Raw genomic sequence first — 26,536 nt, 5'->3', positions numbered from 1 at the left:
CACACACACACAGACGTGCAGGCACACACACACACACACACATCAATAGCTACTCTACCCCAGATTTGGCAAGGGCTTTTGGCTCTATTCAGTGTGGCTGCATTAAGCCTGGAGCTTACTAAGTTTCCTTGTCCCTTGTGACTGCTGTTAAGAGGACTTGTATTCAGGTCTAGAGGCCTATGCATGAACAACCATCTTATCAATGTCCTTTGCTTTCCTTAGAGCGGCCAGACTGACCCCCTGCAGAAGGAGGAGGTACAGGTCGGAGTGGATGCTGCCAACAGTGCTGCCCAGCAATACCAGCGACGTAAGAGTCCCTCAGCTCCAGGCCACAGAAATGTTCAGGGGGAGGGAAGTTGTGGCTTTATGTCATTGAAGGGTCTGAAGTTACATCACCTGCCACCTGAGCCTTCTAGTCATGATGCAAAGCCAAGTGGTTTTGGTGGCAGTAGCCTTCTTCTGGTTTTAAAAGTAGAACTAGGGTCCGGGCACATTCACGATGGCTAATAAACCCTTTTGGGTAATTAGGGAAGTGTCTGAAGAAGGCAGCACTGAAAGGGCGGTGAGTGTTAGGCTATGGGAAAGGAGAGAGCACTCCTGACTGGAGGAGAAAGGAGCTGGGGCAGACAGCGCCACAAGGGAAAGCTGGGTTCAGAGCAGGGGCTACTGAGAATTCTGGTACCTGTTTTGGCTGAGCTGAGATGCAGTTGGGAAGCTTTGAAGGGCGGCCTTACTAGAAGGCTCCTGGGAAAGGAAGGACTGTTTAGCTGGTGTAGTGGTAGCACACGTGACCAATAGTCTTTTTTAGATCCAAGCTGTGTTTTATTGAAGGGCTAAGCGCAAGCACATGTCAAGGTAGCCAGGGAAGGGGGGTGCAGAGGTGTAAGCTGTGACTGATTGGTGACATGGCCCTGCTTCCACCCCCAGCATGCTCTGTCCTGCAGCACTCCTGCTCCTGGGCTGTATCGCTCTCAGGTCAGGCGAGAAACACCAGGTTTTATCTCTTATGACAGAGGAGGAGTGCAGGAAAACAAAGGGTGCAGTCCACTGCACAAGTGTGACCCTTCCCTTGAGCATGCTCAGCTGGAGATCCTGGCCAATTCAGAGAGGCTGAGGGGCCTGGCCTGTGGGTACTGGAGTGAGCCCTGCACAGACGGCAAAAGTTCAGACAGCCCTGAAATAAAGTAACTCTCAAAACCTGGGGGTTTGGCTTCTCAGAATGAGGAAGAGGAAGGCAGAAGGAACTGCCTCCAGCAGTGGGGCAGATGTTTTCCTCAACTTGGCCCTGCTATGTGAGTGCTATATTGTTGGCACAGTCTAGCACTTGCAAGACATAGGGATTGGTTGCAAACTGAAGAAGCTCTCATATGAAGTATGTCAGAGGTGCCAGCTTATCAGCTCAGGAGACAGACAGGTAGGGGTGAACATTGGCTTTTAGGTAAGCAGGTCCTTAATGCCTGTAGCCTAGATAGCAGAATCAGCCTACAGGAAACCCAAGCACAGCATGAAGACATCTATTTAAATACATATGACCCAGTGCCTACTCTTCCTGGGGTCGGTCACCTTGGGCTCCTAAAGCTGCCTTTCAACCACAGACCAGACAGAGCTAGCCCAGCATTGTCCAGCTTGAAATTAGGTGCCAGATAAATCAGTCACTTGCCTGAGAGCAGATACTGGGTGGTAACACGGGGTACCTGGAATGATGGCCTGCTGCTCTGTACAGCCTCCTGTGCTGCGGGTGGGCTCTGCATATCAAAGTTAGGAAGCATCCTTGCTCATAGAGTCCGGTCCATAGGCTCAGAGTGGGCCAAAGAAGAATCCTTATGGTAGGTGGTTTGCAGTGTGGGTGCTTGGCTCTCTAGATCTTCAACTCAGCCACAGGCTCAGGTGCAACTTCAAGAGGCCTGTGTCTGCTCCCATGGCCTCGGCAGCAGTGAAGTCATTCTCTGGCTCTCTGCATTCTGTGCAGGCTTAGCTTTGGGCCTGGCTCCATCTCTGCCCAGCAAGACCCTGTTCTGCTCCTTCTGGAGTCCATGCCCCTGCTGTTGCTACTGTACCCCACCCCCACTTCAGACTGCCACTGCCATCTTCAATGAGGTAGTGGGTTTTTAGAGATGAGTTCCACATCAAGCATCATGACAGATACCAGAGGTACAGAATGGAACTTTATTCTATAAAAATTGGTACCTCCTAGCCAGACTTGGTGGCCCATACCTCTAATTCTAGCAACTCCTGAGGTAGGAGAATTTTTGTGAATAAAGGCAGACTAGGGCTCCATAGTGGTTTTTTTGGAGGGGGGGTGTGTGTGTGTGGTAAATGGGAGTGTGGGTTTCTAGAGAGATGGTTCAGCAGGCCAAACGTTTCCTGCTCAAACTTGAGGACCAGGATTCTAATTCTCAGGATCTGTGTAAAAACCCAGTGGGCATGACAGCTGCCTTGTAATCCCAGTGCATAGTTGGCAAGATGGATAGCCAGAGTAGCCTGAGACAACGGACTCTGCTTCAGCAAGAAACCTGCCTCAGTGATCAAGGCGCCCAATATCAAAGGCCTCCACACATCCTGCCACACGCATCTACATGCATGTGAACATACATATATATTCCACAATACTTTTAAAGCAGTTGTGAGGGGGTGGTGTATGGTGTTTCTGGCCCAGGAGTTGAAAGCACTTATTGCTCTGTAGAGGACGAGGTTCTGTTCCCAGCACTCCCATGGCAGCTTGCAGGTTTATAGCCTTCTGTAACTCTAGTTGTAGGGGATCTGACACCCACTTCTGGTCTCCATAGACACCAAGCACACACACAGTACATATACACACATGCAATCAAAACGTCATACACATAACATAAAAATAAATCTTTTTAAAAATGCAGCTGGGCATGGTGGTACACCCATTTTATCCCAGCACTAGGGAGATAGAAGCAGGTAGATCTCTGAGTTGCCTAGCCTGATCAGGGCAACTAAAGCTACAGAGTGAGACCCTGTCTCAAAAACAAAACAAGACACTGTTTCTGCTCAGGGCTCTAAGCCCATTGCATGCTGACCTGTTTTCCTTCAGGGTTGGCAGCAGTGGCAGCAATCAATTCGGCGATCCAGAAGGGCATCGCCGAGAAGACCGTTTTGGAGCTAATGAATCCTGAAGCCCAGCTGCCCCAGGTGTATCCATTTGCAGCCGATCTTTATCAGAAGGAGTTGGCCACCCTGCAGCAGCAGAGTCCTGAGGTAAGTTAACTGAGCCTGTATTGTTTGGGAGCAGAATGGAGTGGAAGTGAATTTAATACCCACATCTCCGTGTGCTTGGGTAGAAGCTTTTTCCAGAAACTCAGCTTTCATGTGGAACTCCCTTTTTGTTGGGGAGTGTCCTTCCTCACTTTTTCTCCTGTCCTGCACAGCATAGCCTCACCCATCCTGAACTCACTGTTGCTGTGGAGATGCTGTCATCCGTGGCCCTCATCAACAGGGCGCTGGAGTCAGGAGACATGAACACGGTGTGGAAGCAGCTGAGCAGCTCAGTTACAGGCCTTACCAATATTGAGGAAGAAAACTGTCAAAGGTGGGGGCCCAGAGTGTGTGCTCAGGTCCACTGCATGGCGGTTACCTCTGTCTTCTTGTGTATACACCAATTTTCATTCTAGGCTTTATGTCTTTATACTGTGACTTCATAATATCAGTACATTACAGACACCATGACATTTTGTTTTTGTTGGTGCTGGGTTTGAATCCCAGCCTTACACATATTGAAGAGTACCTCTACTACTGTGTTCCTCTCCAGCTTGGCCCTCTTGTCTGTCTGTCTGTCTGTCTGTCTGTCTTTGGATGAGTCCCCTGGTTTTAGAGTTGGTCTCCTAGAACTTAGAGACTAAGTGGTTTCCTTGTGTGTTTACGTTTTAAGGTCACTCTGCAGTCCCAGAACTTATACCAACACTTCCCATATTCTAGAACATTTATAATCATTGAATAATCATTCTGAAGACTTTTTTCTTTTTTTACACTGTTTTTTTTTTTTGTTTGTTTGTTTTTTTTTTTTTGGGCCGGGACAGATATCTCGATGAGTTGATGAAGCTGAAGGCTCAGGCACATGCAGAGAATAATGAATTTATTACATGGAATGACATCCAGGCGTGTGTGGACCATGTGAACCTCGTGGTCCATGAGGAACATGAGCGTGAGTAACTGCCGCGTCCCCTCAGAAAACGTTACTTTTAACGATGGGTGACATGGGGCTGGGAAGATGGCTTGGTCAGTAAAGTGCCTGCCCCACAGGCATGAAAACCTGGTGTAGATCCCCACCACTCAGGTAAAAATTGTGTGTAGCAGCAAACATCTGGAACCCCAACACTGGGGAGAAGGGAGGCAGAGACAAGACACTCCCCGGGAGCTCATCAACCAGCCAAGTGATTAGGGGAAAACCTGACATCAACTTCTGACCTGAGTGCATGTCACACATCTGCACATACACCTGCAGCAGGCAGAGACACGGTGCTCACACAAACACATACACACACCACAAGAGCTGGTTCTAAATACTACTCCTACAAGGGCTTTTGAGTGGAATATCAAAATACAAATGTTTATGTATTTCACACATATGTTTGTATAATTATATAACATTCAACTAGCTAAGGTTAGGTATTGTTTTCAGTACACTTCTTATTGGCTATGTGTCCAATAAATAAATTTTGGACCAGTAGTGATGGGGAATACCTTCCCAGCACTCAGGAGGCAGTCTAGGTGGATCGCTCAGTACAAGACCAGACTGGCCTATAGAGTAAGTTCCAGGACACATTGCTGCACAGAACAAAATAAAATTCAAACAAATAAAATTTGGGGGAGGTGAATTGAGCATGGTCTGTTATAGCTATAAGAGATAATTATAACTATATAGCATATAACAAGTAGTTTTAACAAGTATATAATACAACCTGCCTGAATTGTGCCATCTGGTACAGGTTGAGGGCACACAGTCTTCCACAAGTCCACTTGTGGTCAGACATCAGCTGCCGGTACAAACTAGGTCTCTCTTCTGAACTAGCTGCATGAGGATTCCCTCTGCCTCCTCAGGTTTAATGGTTTGCTAAAAAGGCTCAAAGAACTCACAATCAGTGAGACTCGGGACTGCAGTGTGGATATAAAGGGTATCAATCTGGAGGCAAGAGACAAGAGCCAGGGACTGTGTCTGGGAGGGTTCTGAATACAGAGCTCCTGTGGCCTCCGTATGTGTCATCTTCCTGATTGATAGTCACTGACTGGGGACTCATCTGAGCTTTGGATATCCAGAGTTGACTCTATGACCTACACGTGATTGGCTGAATTACTGACCATGGATCTGGTAGTTATGAAGCTACATGACTTCCTAGATCCTGCATGGTCAGCCCTACATGAAACAGTTCTGAGGCCCACCATAGGATGATGCCTCCATTGGCACACCTTCAGGTGTGGTGGGAGGTACCATAAATGACAGATGCTCTTTAGGATATTCCAGGCTTCCCCTCAGAAACCAGGGCAGAGACCAGCCAAATACTGCAACATACAGCAGAGTCCTCCCCAAAGTAGCATAGCTGCCTGAGTGGGTGTTTCCAATTTTAATTTCCTGTGAGAAACACTCAAGTGATTTGTGGGAAGAGATCAGAGTGGGATGGAAAGTCCTGTGCTTAGATCTTCAATCTGCCTGTCATTTGTTGTGTAATCCTAGGGAGGAGGTCCCCACACCTCCTATTTCATTCAGTAAAAATGATGAACGATTTTGTTTGCACATCTGACGGTTTCTGAGAGCTGTGAAGCCAGTTTCATCTGTCCTTGTCCCTTCCTCAGCCTGTGGTCCTCAGCAGTGCTGGCCCAGGCTTGCATGTCAGCACACAGGAGGCCTGGGCTGGGCAAGAGCCTACTTGAGCTTCACTGTGTGACTGAAACGAAATCATCCCCATCACTTTAAAGCTTTAAAAATGAAACAGAAACACCTGCATTCCTGTAGGAATGGATAGGGTGAGGGAGTTTAGATGAAACAAAAATTAAATTATTTTTTGAGCTACGGTGTTGCTTAATTGTAGTTTGAATCACGATTGCTCTCAGGTGGGTTCACGGAGTTAGCACAGTTTTTGCTGATCTTGAACTTGTGGGCTCACATGATTCTCTTCTGCCAACCTCCGGAGTAGCTGAGACTCTTGGCTTGACTTTTTTCTAACTTCTTTTACTACTACATAGCCTTTTGTCTCTGTGTCCTTAGGGATTTTGGCCATTGGTTTAATTAATGAAGCCCTGGATGAAGGGGATGCTCAGAAGACTCTGCAGGCTTTGCAGATCCCTGCAGCTAAGCTCGAGGGGGTTCTTCCAGAAGTGGCACAACATTATCAAGACACACTGATCAGAGCAAAGAGAGAAAAGGCCCAGGTAAGCACACCCCTCCCCCTCCCCCTCCCCTCCCCCTCCCCCTCCCCCTCCCCACACACCCATCCCCACCCCTTGTTGTTCTGACTCAGCAGTCAGCCTCTGGGAAGAGCTGTGCCACTGTGTTACCCTTGTTTCATCTTTGGCCACTAGAGAGACAAAGGCTCCACCTCCTGGGAACTCAGGGTATTTTCCACATTCCTCTCTTGTAGATGTCTCTGTAGCAACCTTCCATTTTAAATTAAATTTAATGTTCTTAATTAGCTTCCAAAGTTGCAGGTTTCTTCATGGCATTTTTTTACTTCGTTTGATTGGCTTTCCCTCCCACCGCTACCTCTCCTTCTCCCATTCTAGCTGACGTTGCTCAGGTTAATTGTAATATAATAAGATCCTGAACAAATCAGATGAAGTATTTTGGTTGTATAAACTTTAAGAAGCAAATGTACTGTGTGATTGATGTTTACATTGTATAGCAAGAGTTATCAGCATCCCAAAACTCTCACTCATGTTCCGTTCTGTCCATACTTCCCATTTGGTCCCCCACTCTTCCAGTTTTAGACAGCACAGTTGACTTGAGTCTGTATTTGAGCACATCCGTCTGTTGTGTGCCTTCCTGTGGCGGGCCTCCTTTGTCTGACATGCTAGCGACATTCATCCACAGCCCCTTGCTGTGTACAGTCCTGCTGGGTTACGGTGTCTGTTACTGGGAGTTCTAGAGTCCTACTTTTGGATTTCTCGGTTGGTCCTTCTGTGAGAAGCCTAGTCCGTGTCTTTTGTAGATAGATGCATGTAAGTGGTGCTGCTCGGTGGTGGAGCGCTTGCCTAGCATGCGTGAGGCCATGTGTCTGCTCCCCAACACCTCAAACAAAACCAAAACACCAATTATGTATAGATTTAGGACAGCCATTAGTGGGTCAGAGGAAGAAGATAGAAGCTAAACTTTAGTGGCGAACACCATAACTCTTGCTTTCCAATACTTTTATTAAAATATAATTTACGGGGCTGGAGAGATGGCTCAGTGGTTAAGAACACTGACTGCTCTTCCAGCAGTCCTGAGTTCAGTTCCTAGCAACCACGTCGTGGCTCACAACCATCTGTAGTAGGATGCCATGTAACTCACAATTTAAAAATGCATGTCAGTGGTTTCCAGTATAATGATAGAATTGTGAAACTCTCACAGTCACTGTTATGGTATTATCATCCACAGAAGAAACCTGTACCTGTTAGGTGTCCCTCATGGATCAGTCTCGCCTGGCCCTGGGCAACCATCAGTCTCCTGTCCTATGGATTTTGAATTCAGAACAGTTCATATAGATAGAATCATGCGATATATTGACTTTTGTGATGGCTTCATTTAACTTTGTCCAAATTGTAGCCTGTGAGTGGCATTTGAAGCATTTCCTTTGCCGTGGAAAAGAGAAAGGGGTAGGGTAGCTACAGGGAGCCTTGTGGAACATCATGGTGCGTACACTGCACTTCGGGTAGAATTGTCTTTTTTAAGGCATTTGTTAGCTTCCAAGTCCTATAAACCATCTAGGGAATAGTGTTAAAAATAGTTATCGAATTCTAAATTTTAGCAAGCACAAAATTGTAATTTAAATTTAGTCTGTAGCTGGGTGTGGTAGCATGTGGTCAGGAAAACATGGTCACTCTCTCAGCTACACAGTTCAAGGGTAGCTTGGGCTCCATGAGACTCTGTCTCAAAAATTGGAAACAGTCAAAAACCCACACAAAATATTTAGTACGTGCTTTTCTCGGTGGCATCTTTGTGTCTGTGGTTATCATAGGACTTAGAGAAGTTCACCAGAGAAGCCGTCTCCTGAGCCCTTATTCTGTTGTATATCCTTTGTTGCTGGCAAGTATCCTTCCCTTTGAAGGAGCTGGCTGCTTAGAAGTCACCCTGCTGGAGTGCTCACTTGTCTCTCCCGCTTTCTTTCACTCCGTTTTCTTGTTAATTTTCTGACTAGAGCATCAGAACTGACCTGTCTTCAAGTTGACTTCTCCCCCTTCTACACAACCAAATCTATTTCAGTTATTGTACTTTTCCGTGTTTAAGAATGGGGTTTCTCTTTGTTGATGCTGCTAGGTGTCTGACTCCATCCTCACTTATTCTTTAACGTATATGAAATAGCTGATCTTTGCCCACAGGCTCAGCTTGAGGCTCTTCAGTGGTAGCCTCTGTTGTGGGGGAGTTTGTATGTGTCTGTCCAGTCCCTGCGTGCTTTATTTTTGTTGTTGCTGTGTGGTTTATTTGGCAAACATTCTATGGATAATGTGTTAACTCCAGAAATCAGATTCCTGCTCTCATACATCACTTGTTTAGTGTTTTAGGGTTTTTGTTGAGATAGGGGCTGGCTTCAGTTTCCTGAGAAGATTGCAGGTGCTTGCAGCTGTTCGGTGGCTTTTCTGAATTGTGTGAACTGTCTTTGTCATGTACATACACGAAAATCTCCCTAATCAGCTTGTGATTCACTAACAATTGGACAGGTGTCCTTGAGTCCCTAGATCTGTAAAGCCTCTCTGCCCTGCTGAGGGCCCTTTGTGCTTTCAGCTCAGTAGGCAGTTTACAGCTGTATGGCTTTCCCTCCAAGCTTGGTCAGACCCTCAAGCTTAGAACTTTGGATTTTATTGAAGTTTAATTTGCAGGCCATATAATTCATCATTATAAAATGTGTGTCATTGTCTCTACTATATTCACAATCACTTTTAGAAGAGTCTCTGCATCCCCACATGTACCAATGTGGCCTTCTTGATTCCCATCCAGAAATGGGTCACGAGTTCACAGCTTTCTTTAAATACCTCTTCTCCAGACTTTCCTTCTCAGTTTTTTGGTTAGTGTTGTTAAGACTGTTATTTATCAACCCAAGAGCATCCGTGATGCTAAAGAGCTGGGTAAGGCCCTGGTCATATTCAGTGAGGATAAGGGATGAGGGTAAGCACTGGTGACCTCCCAGGGAACACCAAATCGATTGTGGAAAGATGCAGCAGCACAGAGTTCACATTCTCACCCAATGGGACATGCCTTTGTGCCAGATCTAACTGTTGCAAGCCTTCCTTCATCTCCTAAGTTTAGAAAAGCTAACCGTTGCCATTTTTAGGCACCATTTTGTTGCATTTATAGTGAGAGGTTTCTTAGAGGTCCCTAGTCTGCCATTTCATCCTTGTCATTTCTTTTTCTCACTTGAAATTGGTGCCTGTGGAGCACTTACTAAGACTTGAATTACCAGTCCCTGGGTGGTTGAGTCTGAATGCCTAAGATGAGAATCATTTTAATATTTTAATATTATGTACTTGAGTGACCTGTAAAACTTTCTTCCCAGCTACACAGACATGCTTGCCTGTAAGCCACCAGGAACCAGTGCTAGCATATCCTAAACCAATTTCTATTCTTTCTCTGGCCTTTCATACCTTAGCACCATTGTTTGGTTCTTTTGTGTGAGGATTAAACGTGAAAGAAGGGTTAACCACAGCTCTTGTTTTAGTCTGCATGTGGCAGTGGGGGACAGGACTGTGAATAGTCAGAACCCTTGCCAGCCCTCTCTCAGCAGGGGAAGGCTGTGTTCAGCCTCCCAGCTCTGCTGATGGCTGATTCTGCTTGGAATCCATGTGAGATCAGCCTAACAGTGAACCAGCAATGGCTGGATTCCAGCCCATGCAAGTGTCTCTGCTTTGGTCGGTAGGGCTTGTGGACAGCTTCTCTTGCAGTCTAGGACCATCTGCCCTGGGTCTCTGACTTCTCAGCTCTTGAAGTCACAGCATGTGTAACATGAACACATAAGGAAAAAATATTTGAGGGGAGACAAGAGACCAGCAAAGGGGGGGGATCAGGGAGGATGGGATGAATAATAAAATGGTATATGCATCAAAGTCCCGTATTAAAACTCTTATATGTTAGCTTAAGGAAAAATAAACTATAGCAAGAGTGAAACAAGCCAGTTCTATTCCATCACCCCTGACCCCAGGAATCAGCTCAGACTGCACAGCTTTTCTGGCTATCTTGTCACCATTTATCAGAATCCTTGTGTGTGAACATGTGTTTAGTTTACAGCAGGCGATTGAAATTGAAAGGCTTAAGCAGGGCATGGTAGCCCACACCTCTAATCCTAACATTTGGGAGGCAGAGGCAGGTGGATCTCTCTGAGTTTGAGGACAGCCTGGTCTACAGAGTGAGTTCCAGGACAGCCTGGGCTACATAGAGAAACCCTGTCTTAAAAGGAAAAAGAAACGAACAACAACCAAAAAAGAAATAAATAAAAAACCCAACAAAAAAATTAACACAACAACAATTAAAAAAAAAAACCCAGAAAGGTTTAGACTATGATCTAGTGACACCTGCAGTGACAGTAACTCCAGGTTTTAAATGTGAGAATTAAAAGGACCTGGTTACATAAGACATGACAGTCTTGAAAGTGTTAGCTCTAGTGGAGAATTTGAGCTGCTTCTGTATGTCAAGGGCAAAGGAAGCTTTCTGGACCGAGTGTATTAATACACTCTGGCCTTTGTCATACTGTACAAATCCCTGGATCCCTTCCCAGAGTGCCTGCTCCTGCTCCTCCACTGCTGTCAGCTTCCCGAACAGTTTGATTCTCTTCATTCATCCATCGCTTGCATCCGACCCGTTTCCTGTTTAACTTAGGGCAGGAGTTTTGATGCCTGGTTCTTTTCACTCACATAACCCATGGCTCATCTGTGGAGCCTTCTCTTCCATAGCCGAGTCCCAGAAGGTCCTCATTACTCATACTCTAATGGTCACCGTGGCTTTATTATTGTTTTGCTTTCAATCATGCATAGGAAACGCAGGATGAATCGGCTGTCTTATGGTTGGATGAAATTCAAGGTGGAATCTGTCAGTCCAACAAAGACACCCAAGAAGCACAGAGGTGTAAGTATCTGTGTGTCTGTTGTCTTGCTTGTGTGTGGGTGGAGGGTGAGGATGACAGGTGCCTTAGGTCTGCTAGGCAAGGTAGGTGGCTGGGTATGCTTGGGTGAAGTCATGTGAATGTAGACAGCTCCTAAACTGCTCCACTAATAATTCTCTTTCGAGACAGTTGCCTTAGGAATCTTTGCCATCAATGAAGCAGTAGACAGTGGTGATGTTGGCAGAACCCTGAGTGCCCTTCGTTCTCCCGACGTTGGCTTATATGGAGTGATCCCCGAATGTGGGGAAACGTACCAGAGTGACCTGACTGAAGCCAAGAAGAAAAGACTAGCAGCAGGTGGGTCCTGGGGAGCTACATATGTCCCTGAGCTCAGCACTTGAGCATATGAGGAGACAAAGATATTTAGTGTGAATAAACAGTGTTTAGGCTCACTTTGCAAGAAATAGTCCCAAACTCTGAACACTTGTAGACAGCTGTGTGAACTAGACCAATTTTATGAGCGCATGGAAAGGATCTGAGATAGTTGGCTGTGTGTCTTTCCTAGGATGCCCGCAGCTCTATCTGAGTCTGTGGACAGTTGAAAGAAGTTCATAGCAGAGAAGGCATTGTAGCTCTCATTCCTGAACGGCAGTGCTGAAGGATGAGTGGCCCATCTTTTCTGGACAGTTTTCTGACTGCAGGACTTAGGCAGAGGAATTGTAAGAAGAGTTTGGTTGGTTTTTTAATGTGACCTCCTAGGCGATTCTTTTTTATAGTATGACATGCATGACATAGACTAGACAGTACTTAGCCAAGGTTCAGTGGACCTATGAGATGAGTTGGATCCAAGGAACAGGTTTTGGAAAATGTTTAGGTTCTCAAAGCTGACTATAGAATAATCCTTGGGTGTTGGCTGTATGAGTGTGGGGGTGTGGCTCTGCGTTACCGTCTTTCCTCCTCTATTTTCTGCCAGGAGACAATAACAGCAAGTGGGTGAAGCACTGGGTGAAAGGCGGGTACTATTACTACCACAATCTGGAGACGCAAGCAGGAGGATGGGCTGAGCCCCCAGACTTTGTGCAGAATTCTGTGCAGCTTTCTCGAGAGGAGATCCAGGTAAGCCACCTTTCTTCACATAAGAAAGATCTTAGAGAAAGTGCTTCAGGGTTACTCTAGGTTCAGAGGAGAAATACCTGTAGCTGGTAGTCCTGGACTCAAATGTAGACTGTGCAATGAATTATTTTGGAATAATCATGTTTTAGTGGTTTGGGAGGTGATGAAGTCTGAAATTGAAAACATGTCAATTGTACAATTCAGTGAGTTTCACTGTATGGTTATTAAAGAAAACTTGGGTGACCCATTGCTCTGCCTCCGGCTTTTCAGTATTGAAAAAACCTGATGCTTAGAACACAAGCAGTGAGTGCAGGCAGAGACAGGGGCCTCTAGCACATGGAGATGTTAGAGGAAGTTTAATTCTGTCCTGGAGGAAAGCAAACTGACATTTTAAACAGGTGAATAAAGAGGAAAGAATGTTCGGGACAGAAAGGGGAAAGTCACTGAGGGTGGAAAAGTCACGGAGGGTGGAAAAACCCGGACCTTGTACGGAAAGAAACACATGCTGCTGACTGCTGTGTGCGGCCGCAGCCAGAGAGACCGCAGGGGGAGAGAGCAATGCTGGGCTGAGGACTGGAGAGGCTCCCTAACATCCTTAGGCACAGCCAGGCCTAGACAGTGCTTTGCATATGGGTCCAAGACCTGACTCACAGGACTGGAGTGATGGTCCTCTCTGACTTTTAGCACATGACCTAATCCTCCTACTCCTCTAAAGCCAGTGGCTGGCAAGTACTGCACCTCCATACCCGACTTTGCACTGCCATCTTACGGGACACCCAGCCTTCATCGAGTGCCCTCAGAAGGGAAGTCTCTCACTGGCATGTTATTGCCTAATGTCTGTTATCATCCTCTCTGGCTCCCGCAAGACTTGACTCCTCATAGTTTCTGTTACTATACTTGTCCGAATTTCAAGTGCTGGGTGTGGAGGTTGATCCCGCGGGTCTAAGGCAGAGCTTGGGAGGCCACATTTCTAACTAGTTCCCAGGCAGTGTTGCTGCTGCTACTCTAAAGACTGTTTGTAAGTATTGGCCCACATTCAGATCATGTCTGCCTTACCCAAAAACAAAGAAGGAAAGGAGACCAGCCAACCATGATGGCACACACCTTTAATTCCAGTTCTCTGAAGGCAGAAACAGGCAGAACTCTGTGCATTCGAGGCCAGTTGGTCTACATAGTGAGTTCTAGAACATGCAAGGAGGCAGAGAGAGACCCTGTCTTTTAAAAAAAGAAAAAAAGAAGGCAAAGCCTATAGGGTTTCTCTGATTTGACCTAACCTGCATTCACACCCTGTCTTAAGTGTCTTGAAAGTTAGGTTGCCCCCAGTTCTCTCTCTGTTGCCATCCACTTGTTAGCTCCCAACAGAAAGCTTTTTGCCTGGCATCTTTAGTGAAGGTGCCTTCCTTAGTATCTGGCAACAGTCTTTGAATTATCAGATGCCTTTAGGAAGTCTCTGCAAAACCCTCCATGCAGTTCTCTCCAAACCTCCTGTCTCTGATGCCCTTTCAGAATCTCTCTTGCTGCCTCATCTCTGTGTCTGCCTGCCTTGGCTGCCGGCCCTCTATCACTACTTCACCTTACCAGGCTCGTAAGCGATTAGAGAGGACACTGTCAGGTACCAAGTTCCACACTACCATGATCTCATTCTGTGGATCCTGTGTGAGTTGACCTGAGATCCGTGCCTCCATATCTTAGCCTTTCTCACACCATCAAGTTGACCTTCCATCTAGAAGCCCAGATACCTCAGACAGCACAGCAGAATAATAGAAACTGACATAAGAGGTTAGAGGCTTGTGACATTTTGTTTTGTCCCTCTTACAGAAGGTAATTATGGACTTCAGCCATTTACGGAGGGTGTGGCCTCAGGATATCAGAGCTCCAGGAGCCTTTGGGCTTGGTGCTCCTTCATTCTTAGAGCATTCTCCAGGACAGCTTGGAATCCTCACTGTCAGAGTAGGTTCTAGGAAGAAACTGAGAGAAAAGGGAAAGCAGCAGGGTGTGCTCTATGCTCTCCTCTGTGAGCTTTCCCAAAGCACTTAACATACTGAGGTTTGGGTGTGCATGCTAGGGCCCAAAAACCCATTTCTAATACTGAGGAAAGAAAGGACGGGCATATTGGTAGGTAATGAGACAAGTGGACATTCCTAAACATTCTCCCAGCTCCAGTCTCACTCAAGCCCAGACCTTCTTACTGGGCACAGTAGTAGCATTCTAATTCACCTCATTCTACTCTCCTCACAGTTCTTTTCCAGCATGCTTGTGTGTGCACACATCTGCATATGCATATGTAATCCTATAATCTACACATATAACATATATATAATGTATATAACCTATAATTGCAGTACTTGGGAGTTTGAAGCAGAATAAGAGTTAAAAACTAGCTCAGACCATATACCAAGATCCATCTCAAAAACAAAATAAAAATAATTGTGTGTGTGCGTGCGCGAACACACACACACACACATGAAAGAGGGTTGTGTTTGTGTGTCAGCAGATGGCACACATCTTTCTCTAGTCTGTTAGCTGTTCTGCCAATAGTGATTTTTTTTCTTTCAAATATTTATTTATGTATTATATAAGTACTCTATCTGCATGCCAAAAGAGGGCATCAGATCCCAGATAGATAGTTATGAACCATGAGATTTCTGGGAATAGAATTCAAGACCTCTGAAAGAGCAGATAGTGCTCTAACCCGCTGAGCCATCTCTCCAGCCTGGCGCTTTTTTTCTAAAAATAAATCTTGATTATTTTATTCCTCTATTCGAAAGTTTTCCTATTGTCCATTACCTGTAGTAACAATGGAAGCCCTCTGGGCTGCTGAGCTGCGTGCGTGCGTTGGGGGGTATCCTGTGCACTTTACTTCAGGTTTTTCACTAGTACCATGTGCCAGTGAGAATGAGGGTCACGGATACAGGAATAAGGAATGAGTTAAAGGCCTGGCTTTTAATTACTTCGTTATTAATGAACAAATCAGCTTGGCCCTGGGAGACACGGCTGAGGTCTTCATGCCTAATACTCAACTGAAGATCTGCCGTAGGTGGAAGGAGAGTGAAGTCAGTTGTGTGCTCTGGGGGTGCTTTGTCCGTTCTCTTGTCCCTGAATGTGACCAAATGCTTTTTCAGAGCTCCATCTCTGGAGTGACTGCTGCATATAACCGAGAGCAGCTTTGGCTAGCCAACGAAGGCTTGATTACCAAGCTGCAAGCCTGCTGCCGTGGGTACCTCGTTCGACAGGAATTCCGGTCCCGGATGAACTTTCTGAAGAAACAGATCCCCGCCATCACCTGCATTCAGGTACTTCACACAGGGAGCAGGCCTCTAGAACAGGAGGAATAAACTGTCACTATAAAACTGATTGTGTGAGTGTCTTTCTTGTTACCTCTTTTCTCATCTTTGGATGATTACCTCCTGTTTGTGATATTACATCATTGTGCTTTGGTAGCAAGAGGCATTAGGAGTGTCATGTCTGTGGGTAATACTGGCACCTCTATAGTACATATGATAGTGATATAGTATAGTCACAATAAATAAAATAATAGTGCTTCAGGAACAGTAATAGAAAAATTGAATTAGGAATTTTGGCTCCATTGTTGCTAGACACCATGGGACTCTTAAGTTTCCTTATCTGTGAAATGGGTACACTACTGTGTATCTCCCTCACCTGGCAACAGTAATGATGACAAAGAAGTGAGTCATGTGTGACAAGTGTGGGTGAGGAGTGCAGCTCAGTGCAGAGCACATGCAGAGTGTACACAGGCCAGACATTAGATCCCCAGCACCAAAGCCCCCAAACAAAACTGTGTGTACTGTTGTATTGATGTCAGAGAACAGCCATTGTGATCTGAGGGAGGTGTGGTCTGGTAGAGGGAGGGCCTTCTTCCCTCTTGTATTTGGAGAATAGCAAGCTGAGGTTTTTGTTTGTTTCTTTGTTTTAACTTTCACTGATTCTTTGAAAATAATGCCATGTGTACTATGTGGTGCCTTTAGTCACAGTGGAGAGGATACAAACAGAAGAAGGCATATCAAGATCGGCTGGCTTACCTGCACTCCCATAAAGATGAAGTTGTGAAGGTATGGTAGCCCAGCAGGGTTTGTCCATGTGGGGTGCAAGCATGGTGTGTTGAAGAGACCCCCTCTAAGTTCCAGAATCCCTCTTCCACAGATTCAGTCCCTTGCCAGGATGCATCAAGCTAGAAAGCGCTATAGAGATCGCCTACAGTACTTCCGAGACCATGTAAGTAGCCTTGGTACAGCAGGCTGCTCAGGTGGCTTCTTCTGTGTGTTTGATAGACAAATGAGTAAAAATGTCTTCTTTGCTCCTAGATAAATGACATTATTAAAATCCAGGCTTTCATTCGGGCGAACAAAGCTCGTGATGACTACAAGACTCTCAGTGAGTAACCGTGGCTCAGCGGTGAGGAGCTGAGGCAGTGCTTGGGAGCCCTCAGGTCCTGGGCACTCTACACGGAGCTCTTTGGTTGTCCTGAAGGCAAGGCCTGGGGGAAGGGTGCCTCTGTGATTCAGCCCCTCTGCTAACAAGAGGCTAGATGTCTCCCTGCTTGCCGAGGTAGCCCCTGTGGTAACCCAACAATAACAGGACTAAGGAACTGCACTTGGCGGTTGTCTGAGCACATTCAAACCTGAGAATTAATATCTCGTGTATCGTGTACTAGAGCTTTAAGACAGTACTGACCTCTCCTCAGACAGACCTGGAAGGCTTTCTGGTTACTCGGGTCTTTGTCTGATCCATATTTTCTCTGTCAGTCAATGCTGAGGATCCGCCTATGATTGTGGTCCGAAAGTTTGTCCACCTCCTGGACCAAAGTGATCAGGACTTTCAGGAGGAACTTGATCTCATGAAGATGCGGGAGGAGGTCATCACACTCATCCGTTCCAACCAGCAGCTGGAGAATGACCTCAATCTCATGGACATCAAAATCGGACTGCTAGTGAAGAACAAGATCACACTGCAGGTATGGACGGGGTCTCCCTCCCTCTTCCTAGCAGGGAGTGTGGGTCCAGCCTTGTCTAACAGGGAGTGTGAAGGCTGACTTTGTTTTTGAGATAACCCTTTTCTAATTCCAGTGACTATCATTTTCTGTTCTTCATTTTCGCCTACTTAGAGACTAAGACTCCATTTCCAGATGTTTTGGTTCAGTGAATCATCTCTGTCTATTATCTGCACTTTTATTATAGATAACATTCCAGGCATGTCCGACTATACTGAGGTCAAGTTTGTTTAGGCCAAGGTCTCTAACTGCTAAGCTCCAGTATCATCCTATCCCCATGGCTAGCACTGCACTCACCACTGTGCCCAGCTGACTGTGTTTCCAGAATTATGTTTTGGGTGATTTTTGTCCTTTAGGGTTTTAAACTTTAGATATTTTGAGTTTAGGCTAATTATTTATTATGTAATTTATTTGGGGGTTGGACACATATAGATGTCACAGGACAAGTTGCAACTTGTTTTCTTCTAACATATGATAACGGCTCTGGAGATCAAACTCAGGACGCCAGGCTTGGCAGCAGGTGCCATTCCCTACTGAACCTCTCCCCACCTCATTTATTTATTATTTTATATGTATATGGGTTTTTTTTTAACCTTCTGGTTGTTCATTTGTTTATTCATTCTGGACAGTATTGGAAATTGACCCAAGACTTCACACATACTAGGCTGAGCTACTAAGCCAACTGCCCCCCAGTTGCCTCTTACACAGCTTTGTGTAAATTTTATTTAGTGGCAGTGTCTTGATACATTGTCCACATACAAGTGCCATCATGCACAGCTAGAGAGTATGTTTATGTGTTTGTTCATTGTGATGTTAGACCTGAAGCCAGGGTATGAGACATGCTGGTTCAGTATGCTGTCCCTGAGCGTTAGGTCTGTCCCTTATGTATGCCCTTATTGGTAGCATACTTGAAGCCATAGATTTCCCTCACAGATTGCATAAACTAGGCATAGTGTTACATGCCTTCAGTCCTTGCACTTGGGAAATGGAAGCGGGAAGACCAGAAGTTCAAGGTCACTTTTAGCCACAGAGTAAGTTAAAGGCCAGCGTAGGGTACATGAGATCCCCCCTTCTTTTTTCAAAGAGTCGTGATTTTAAGATCTACTCCTAGAAATTGATTTCCTTATTACATGAACATTTCCTCCTCTGATCCCATGGGGAAATCCATGGCTTGGGTTCCTCATATCGAGGTGGCAGTAGGAGGTTGAATTATGGAAAACAGGGTGAAATCGGCTGTGTGGTGGGATTGGCCAGCATGGCACATGCGCTGTACAGGTGCACACGTGCTTCTTCACAACGCCGGCCGTCTCTGCTCGGCCAGCCCTGTGATCAGTGTGTTGGGTTTTGTTTCTAGGATGTGGTTTCCCATAGTAAAAAACTTACCAAAAAAAATAAGGAACAGTTGTCCGACATGATGATGATAAACAAGCAGAAGGGCGGGCTAAAGGCTCTGAGCAAGGAGAAGAGGGAGAAGCTGGAAGCCTATCAGCATCTCTTCTATCTGCTACAGGCAAGTGGCGCTTGGGGTTGCCTGTGTACAACCTGGTTCATTTACTTCTCTCGGGGAAACCATCCCACAGATCCTTCTAGGAGTCTTGCCTGGTTTCCACTGAGTGATATGTGGGGGGGATATGTCTTGTTTTTCTTCTGTATATTACAATCCTTGAAGTTTTACAAAGCATAAGCTTGGGAGGGGTAAGTTCAGGAGGCCTCAACCCTAGACAAAGAGCTTCAGGTCACTAGGAATGCTGGGAGCCAGCGAGGTGGTCTTCCCTGGGGAGAGCACACCAACTGCTTTTCCAGTACCAAATGCTCAGCCTGAAAATGTATACACAAGTAACATTATACAGACTGAGCAGGTTGTATTTATGTATTTATATATCAACAATTAAAGAAAAAGAGGCCATGTGTTTGAGAGAGCAAGGGTGGGTATTTAGGAGGCATTGTGGGAAGAAATGGAAGGGAAAAATAAAATTATATTTTCAAAATTAATATTTAAAAAAGTGTGAATGAAAAGACAAATCAGCCTTTATATTATCTAGAAGTTTCTGATGTGTTGGCTTTATTTCAGACCAACCCTACCTATCTGGCCAAGCTGATCTTTCAGATGCCGCAGAACAAGTCCACCAAGTTCATGGACTCTGTGATCTTCACGCTGTACAACTACGCATCCAACCAGCGGGAAGAGTACCTGCTGCTTCGTCTCTTCCAGACAGCACTCCAGGAGGAGATCAAGTAAGGACGGGGTGGGCGGCTGGGCCGGTCACGAGAGATTCTCGTAGTTCAGACTTGGACGTCCTTTGTCTTTCCTTGATCTCAATTTGTGAGAAATACTGTTTTTAAAAGCATGTACTATTGGGAGGCAGAGGCAGGAGGATTTCTGAGTTCGAGGCCAGCTTGGTCTACAGAGTGAGTTCCAGGACAGCCAGGGCTACACAGAGAAACCCTGTCTGGGGGGGTTGGGGGGGGGGAAGCATGTACTATAAAGTGTTGTTAACTGCCTAGCATACCTGTGTATTCCTGAAATCCCAGCATTCTAGAGGTTGGGCAGGAAGTTGATTGTTAACAGGATTAATGCCCAGAACAGGTCTTCACACTTGAGGCCTTCCAAAGTGTCTTAGCTAAGGTTTTACTGCTGTGAAGAGACACCATGACCAAGGCAACTCTTATAAAGAACAACATTTAATTGGGGTTGGCTTACAGGTTCTGAGGTTCAGTCCATTTTATCATCATGGTGGTGAGTATGGCAGCATCCAGGCTGATATGGTGTTGGAGCTAAGAATTCTACATCTTGTTCTGAAGGCAAACAGAAGACTGGCTCATAGGCAGCTGGGAGGAGGGTCTCAAAGCCCACTCCCACAGTGACACACTTCCTCCAACAAGGCCATATCTCCTAATAGTGCCACACCACTACATAAAGCATTACTGTGTCTAGTATGGTCACCTATCCGTCTCTGTCTAGGTTTCCACTCATTGAGAGGCACAAAGACCTTTTAATTCTGCAACTGAACTAAACAGTAGCTAAGTTTCAGCAGTTATCACTGTAGCATAGTTATTACAGTTAGGAGTGACTCTTGAGAGACAGGAGGGCCTGGCAAGATGGCTGCATGGGAAAAAAATGCTTGCTACCAAGCCTGATGACTTGAGTTCAACCCACAGACCATATGGTAGAAAGAACCGACTCATTCTCTGACCTTCACATACATTCTAGATAAATAACTATACATAATTTTTAAAAGACAGAAAGAGTGGGCCAGTATGGTGGCTCCACCTGTAATCCCAGCATTCAGGAGGCTGAGGCAGGAAAATCATAGACCCTGTCCCAAACAAAACACAAAAAGTATTGTTGGAAGACAGTGGCAGAGGCAGGAGGTTTAGGAGTTTGAGGTCAGCCTTAGCAACATAGAGAGGCTTTATGTTGGGGGGGGGGGGGAATTATTTGACAGTACTGGTCCTGATGTGAAGTTCCAACCATGACTCCTGCACCTCAGTGAGCAGCTACCAGAAGGTTCTGTAAATGCTGGGAAATGCTTCCAGAAGAAGACTTAACCTGTTTCCATAAGAAAATTGATAGGTCGATAGATTCTGAGATTAGTTTAAACTTAATTTGTGTTTGGCATCTTATAGGTCAAAGGTGGATCAGATTCAAGAAATTGTGACAGGAAACCCTACGGTTATTAAGATGGTTGTAAGTTTCAACCGTGGTGCCCGGGGACAGAATGCCCTCCGGCAGATCTTGGCCCCTGTTGTGAAGGAAATTATGGATGACAAGTCTCTCAACATCAAAACGGACCCCGTGGATATATACAAGTCTTGGGTTAATCAGATGGAGTCTCAGACTGGAGAGGCCAGGTATGGTGGTCACAGCCCCTTTCTTTTGTGTGCTTGCTGTTTTCTGTATCTTTTTTTAATGACAGTTACTTTTGATTTACGAAGTGATGATTTTTCAAATAACATTTCCTGCTAGACATGGTGGCACATGTTTGTAACCTCAGCACTTAGGTTCTAGAGGCAGAAAGATTAGTCTTAGCTACATAGTGAGTTTTGGGCCAGCATAGACGACAAAGAAAACACACACACACACACACACACACACACACACACACACACAGAGACGTACACTTTTCCTTTGAGAACTATGCTATAGGTTATTAAGTTGATAATCACCTGTTTAGCAAATACTTACTGTTTACTATATATTTATTAGCACTGTTAGATACATGTAAGATAAAACATAACAGTGAACGAGGCATGGAAAACATAGCTCAGCAGGTAAAGCTCTTCCTGTGTGATTCTGGAGAGCTGAATTTCATCTTCAGAGTCCATGTAAACATGGAGAGAACCAACTCCATGTGTGCTTTGTGCCACACACCTATAATAATAATAATAATAATAATAATAATAATAATAATAATAATAATAATAATAGAAAAAAACAACTATAATAGTGAATGAAACAGACTTACCACCTTACCCCTTCCTTCATAGCTTATTGGGATAGAGACAACAAACAGGTAAATAAAAATTACACCCAAGGAAAGGTTTTTAAAACCTCTAGTCCATATAGTATATTTATGATTACCTGCTCATATGCCTCTACTGCTGAGAGACTCGGGAGAAGATATGATGGCTTCCATGTGTTGTGTTGCTAAGTGCTTATTAGTGTGACATATAATACAAGGCATCCAGTTTACAGCTTGTCCACAGGAGCCTAAGTTAGCTACGCTTTCTGGGTCTTTCTATTTCTAAAAGACAAGTTCTTGCCTCGAACTATTCCTGGGGGTTGGTCTAATATTGCTGGGGTCATTTCTGTTTTCTCAGCAAACTGCCCTATGATGTGACCCCCGAACAAGCCTTGTCTCACGAAGAAGTGAAGACAAGGCTAGACAACTCCATCAGGAACATGAGGGCTGTGACAGACAAGTTCCTGTCAGCCATTGTCAGCTCTGTGGACAAAATCCCGTGAGTGCCATCACTTGTGACCCCAAATAAAGCCTGGTTGGTGGCGTGCTCTGTGGCCTGACCACGCTCTGTCTTGTCCGTCCCACAGTTACGGGATGCGCTTCATTGCCAAAGTGCTGAAGGATTCGCTGCATGAGAAGTTCCCTGATGCTGGTGAGGACGAGCTGCTGAAGGTGCGAATCTGAAAGCTGGCAGGTTCCTGCCCTTCTCCTGTCAGATGCCCAGTGACATAGACCAGCAGGAAGTGCCTGAGTGTCCTCGACTGGGAGCCTCCAAAGCAGTTGTAACTAGAAGATGATGGTCCTTCTAAACAGATAGTGTCTAGTCATCTTTAAAGGCACATGGTGTACACTAAGTATAGGAAGTGGGAAGTTTTCCTGAGTCCTCTTTTCTCTGGAGCAGTGCTCCCTCTCCTGGCGGCCAGGTGAATAGCAGCGAGCGTAGCGCTCTGCCGAGGCTTCCCTGCTTCCTCTTCTTACTTGGCTACACTCCCTTCTACTTGTATTTTACCTTTTAAATCTGAACGCTTCTCTCTTCTCTCTCCTAGTTCTGTGCTTTCCTACAGTGAGGCCTCGATTCTAGACTTTATGTCCAGGTGAATTAATTTTACATTTTTTCTGGAACTCTAGGGGAGATGCCATGATTGTCCTTGCGTTCTCCCGTGCAAGACGTGTGTTGAGTGAATCTCATTTCAGAAGCATGAACATGGCCTTTGCAGTTTGTGGCATGTTGGCGGTGGGGGTTAGACAGATGGCACTGTGCTAACTAGGTCATCTTAAGGACTTACTTTCACCGTGCTCCATAGCTTCCTAAAAACCTATTTATAAAACCCACAAAGGTGGTTGACATCAGCCTGAGCTGCTGCTGTAACGTAGGAACAGAAGGTGTCCTGGAGTGTTGGATCACACTCCTTAAATGTGACTTATATGTTCTAAATCTGTGCCTTTATTTAGCTCTGATACCAGTATCAGTTCTCTTATTCCCACTACACACATCCCCCAGTGTATTTTGAGTTTTAGGTCTTGAAGGGAAGTGTGTGTGCATGGATGCATGTTGGTTGGTGTGTGCTTTCTGCTTACCTTCCTCACAGGACAACATTTTCTCATTGTCATTGCTAGCGAAGTCACGTGTGGCTTGCTCGGTGGTCTGGTCTTTAGTGAATGCTCGTGCTTGTGTTTCAGATCATCGGTAACTTGCTTTACTACCGGTATATGAACCCGGCCATCGTGGCTCCCGATGCCTTCGACATCATTGACCTGTCGGCAGGGGGCCAGCTCACCACGGACCAGCGAAGAAATCTGGGCTCCATTGCAAAGATGCTCCAGCACGCGGCTTCCAACAAGATGTTTCTGGGCGATAATGCCCACTTAAGCATCATTAATGAATACCTCTCTCAGTCCTACCAGAAATTCAGGTCAGTCAGAGTAAACAACCTGAGTCTGACTGAAAAAGCAAGATTAGCCATCTCCCTCATTTCCCTGACTCCTGAGTTGCAAGATGTGAGTGTATGGGGGGGGGTGTGTGTGTGCGTGTGTGTGTTTGTGTGTGTGTAAGTGTAAGGCTCAAGGGCTCTAGAAATGGGTACATGCATCAGGAAGATTTTCATATGCAATCATAGTAGTATTTAATATAAAAGGAGTGTCTGCATTAAGTCCATGCTCACTCTAATCAAGAGAAGAACTACAGAGTGCTTTTGATATTTGGAAATTAATACTTACTTACTTACTTTTGAGCGCAGTGCCCGGAGCAGTTCCTTAGAGGTGAAGTGCACAGGTGTTTGAGGGCCAGTTTAAGTTGTGCTTGTGCTTATTGTGGGTGGAAATAGAGCTGGCAGGAGAACTGTCCCACTATCCCCAGGCTGCCAGGCAGGAATTGAGCAGCAAACACGTGGCCACTTTTCTAGAATCCCATTGTTTTGGCTGGTTTGTGTCCTAACACAGCACTCGAAGGGTCTGTGTGTGCCCTTTCCTCGGCTGCCCTGCCAATGGCTCTTGCTGGTGTTTACTTTCAGACGGTTTTTCCAAACCGCTTGTGACGTCCCAGAGCTTCAGGATAAATTTAACGTGGATGAGTATTCTGACCTAGTCACCCTCACCAAGCCAGTTATCTACATTTCCATTGGTGAAATCATCAACACCCACACTGTAAGTGCTTTCCCTTAATTACTTAGTTGCATAGTTGCATCCCTCTGCCTTTAATGACTCTCCCTGGCACCTGCTTCCTCTCTCACTTTGCTGTAGTCTTAATTGCCACCACAGTGCTTGTTTTGTTTTTTTCTCTTCCTGGGGCAGGGTGGGAAGGTGGGGGGTGGGGCTGGGGGGGGGGGAGGGTGCGCTAGCATGGACTAAGTGCTCTGCCTCTGAGCTACACCCCAGCCCTGTTTCAAACTCAAAACATCTACTGCTCTGCAAATTCATAAGCCACCTGACTGAGTTATCAGCCACACTGATATTGAGAAGTGATGACTGCCACTGCCAGCCCTGTGACAGGTATCCTGACCCAGAATCCCTAGGAATGGACTCCAAAAGTACATTGTGAGCGCAGTCATAGCGGCTTGGTGAAATGCTCTCCCTCATGTCAGCCGCTCCATACTCCTCTCATGTGACCTACACCAGCTTCTTCCTCTCTGGCTGTGGTGTTTTCCTTTGGAAGCTCCCTGTTTGTATAGATTTTTCATACAGTTTCCTTCTCCCATTGGGGACAGGTAGATCAAAAATTACATATGTGATGTTGTATGTAAAATGTTGATGGCATTCCAGGTCCTGTCCCCTCTGAAGACATTACCTGGGATAGTAGCATGCATGAGGCTTTGTTGAGTGGCAGGAAGATAGTGGCAGTATGGCTCTGGGTGCTTTTTCTGAATAAGAAGATACTGCATGTTGGCAGACTTTAAAACTCAGCACTGGAAAAAACAACAACAAAAAAACCCAGCTGGCCAAAGCAAGCTACATCCCTGGGATACTGAGCAAATCTCAGTATGTCGTTGAATTGGTGCTTGTCAGGTGCGCTGATTTTAGTCTGTGAATTTAGTCAGTGTCCTGTGCTTTCTTACACCGGGAGCATTTGGATCTTTTTTGACCAGGCCAGGATCTCCTGGTGTTTGACAACGTACGCTGTTGTGTGAAGTCCAGTGTGCTGCTCGGTCCCTCACGCTGTGTGCTAGGCTAGCTCGTTTGTCCTTTGGATGCAGCAGTTTTGCTGTTTGGCCTTGCCAGTGGGGACAGAGGGTTGGCGGTAAAAGTGGCATCAATCCCTGGCTCTTTGCAGCTCCTGTTGGACCATCAGGACGCCATTGCTCCAGAGCACAACGACCCCATCCACGAACTGCTGGATGACCTTGGGGAGGTGCCCACCATCGAGTCCCTTATAGGTAATGTTCTTAATTAGCCACTGAAAAGCTGAGAGGAGGATTGTTGTCACTGTCTCTCTGACTTTGCACTGTACCAAAGTCTAGACACATTGTGGGAAAGAAAACTAGTGTAGGCCTTGTCTGCCATCGAGGAGCTGAATCTAGTGCAAGATACTTTCAAATACAAAGACAAACATTCACATATATAATGTGAAAGTATACCTTTTATAAAGGAAAGATTATTGAGAGAGAATCTTGATGTTACATTGTTGAAAGTGTTTTGAGGTGGGGGTCAGAGTTGGGTGGAGGTGTCTCCCTTTGTAGTCCTGTCTGGCCTAGAACTCACTAAAAGACCAGGCTGGCTTCAGACTCCCAGAGATCTTACCTGTCTCAGGTCCCCCAGGGCTGGGATTAGAAGTATGTGTCACTGTGCCCCAGCGAAATTATTTTCTTCACATTTATAAAGTTACTGTATTAGTGACCCTTTTCCTTAACCATTTGGTGTATTTTCTTTTACTTCTCACTAAAAACTGAGCTTGGCACACAGTGTTTTGGTTCATCAAGAGTCATATTGGGCCTGATCATATTTATTTGTATTATTTTCCCTCCAGAGTGTCCTTTTATTGCATTGATTCTTTCTCCACTCCCCAAACTGCAGGAGAAGGCTGTGGCAACTCAAACGACCCCAACAAGGAGGCGCTGGCTAAGACGGAAGTGTCTCTCACGTTGACCAACAAGTTTGACGTGCCTGGTGACGAGAACGCAGAGATGGACGCTCGGACCATCTTACTGAAGTGAGTGCTGAAGGGAGAAGGGAGTGCCTTGAAACCATATTTGCTGGTTCACACAGGGTCGTCCACC

The 26,536-nt window shown here is 45.7% G+C and overlaps 1 protein-coding gene and 1 long non-coding RNA gene across 2 annotated transcripts in view; one reads left to right on the top strand and one right to left on the bottom strand.

The window, feature by feature from the left end:
* The window catches only part of Iqgap1 (IQ motif containing GTPase activating protein 1), an 86,075-nt gene that overhangs the window by 46,863 nt on the left and 12,676 nt on the right, over window positions 1–26,536 (top strand). Inside the window, exons 11-32 of the mRNA XM_034502526.2 lie at window positions 223–307; window positions 3,059–3,222; window positions 3,393–3,553; window positions 4,041–4,165; window positions 6,224–6,387; window positions 11,176–11,266; window positions 11,433–11,600; window positions 12,217–12,359; window positions 15,479–15,649; window positions 16,343–16,426; window positions 16,518–16,589; window positions 16,679–16,748; window positions 17,120–17,328; window positions 18,719–18,874; window positions 19,436–19,599; window positions 20,992–21,216; window positions 22,186–22,326; window positions 22,415–22,499; window positions 23,508–23,740; window positions 24,338–24,470; window positions 25,594–25,696; window positions 26,334–26,469. Of these exons, the coding sequence (XP_034358417.1) occupies window positions 223–307; window positions 3,059–3,222; window positions 3,393–3,553; window positions 4,041–4,165; window positions 6,224–6,387; window positions 11,176–11,266; window positions 11,433–11,600; window positions 12,217–12,359; window positions 15,479–15,649; window positions 16,343–16,426; window positions 16,518–16,589; window positions 16,679–16,748; window positions 17,120–17,328; window positions 18,719–18,874; window positions 19,436–19,599; window positions 20,992–21,216; window positions 22,186–22,326; window positions 22,415–22,499; window positions 23,508–23,740; window positions 24,338–24,470; window positions 25,594–25,696; window positions 26,334–26,469 (3,083 nt within the window). The remainder of the gene's footprint in view (window positions 1–222; window positions 308–3,058; window positions 3,223–3,392; window positions 3,554–4,040; window positions 4,166–6,223; window positions 6,388–11,175; window positions 11,267–11,432; window positions 11,601–12,216; window positions 12,360–15,478; window positions 15,650–16,342; window positions 16,427–16,517; window positions 16,590–16,678; window positions 16,749–17,119; window positions 17,329–18,718; window positions 18,875–19,435; window positions 19,600–20,991; window positions 21,217–22,185; window positions 22,327–22,414; window positions 22,500–23,507; window positions 23,741–24,337; window positions 24,471–25,593; window positions 25,697–26,333; window positions 26,470–26,536) is intronic.
* Window positions 21,616–26,536, bottom strand: part of LOC143442789 (uncharacterized) — a 37,723-nt gene continuing 32,802 nt past the window's right edge. The window contains exon 3 of the long non-coding RNA XR_013111279.1: window positions 21,616–21,736. This is a non-coding gene — a long non-coding RNA (uncharacterized LOC143442789). The remainder of the gene's footprint in view (window positions 21,737–26,536) is intronic.

Source organism: Arvicanthis niloticus, chromosome 1 (assembly GCF_011762505.2).
Source record: "Arvicanthis niloticus isolate mArvNil1 chromosome 1, mArvNil1.pat.X, whole genome shotgun sequence".
In the NCBI taxonomy this organism is placed as follows: Eukaryota; Metazoa; Chordata; class Mammalia; order Rodentia; family Muridae; genus Arvicanthis; species Arvicanthis niloticus.
Note: the sequence above shows the minus strand (reverse complement) of the source record. Positions and strands in the feature narration are given on the sequence as shown.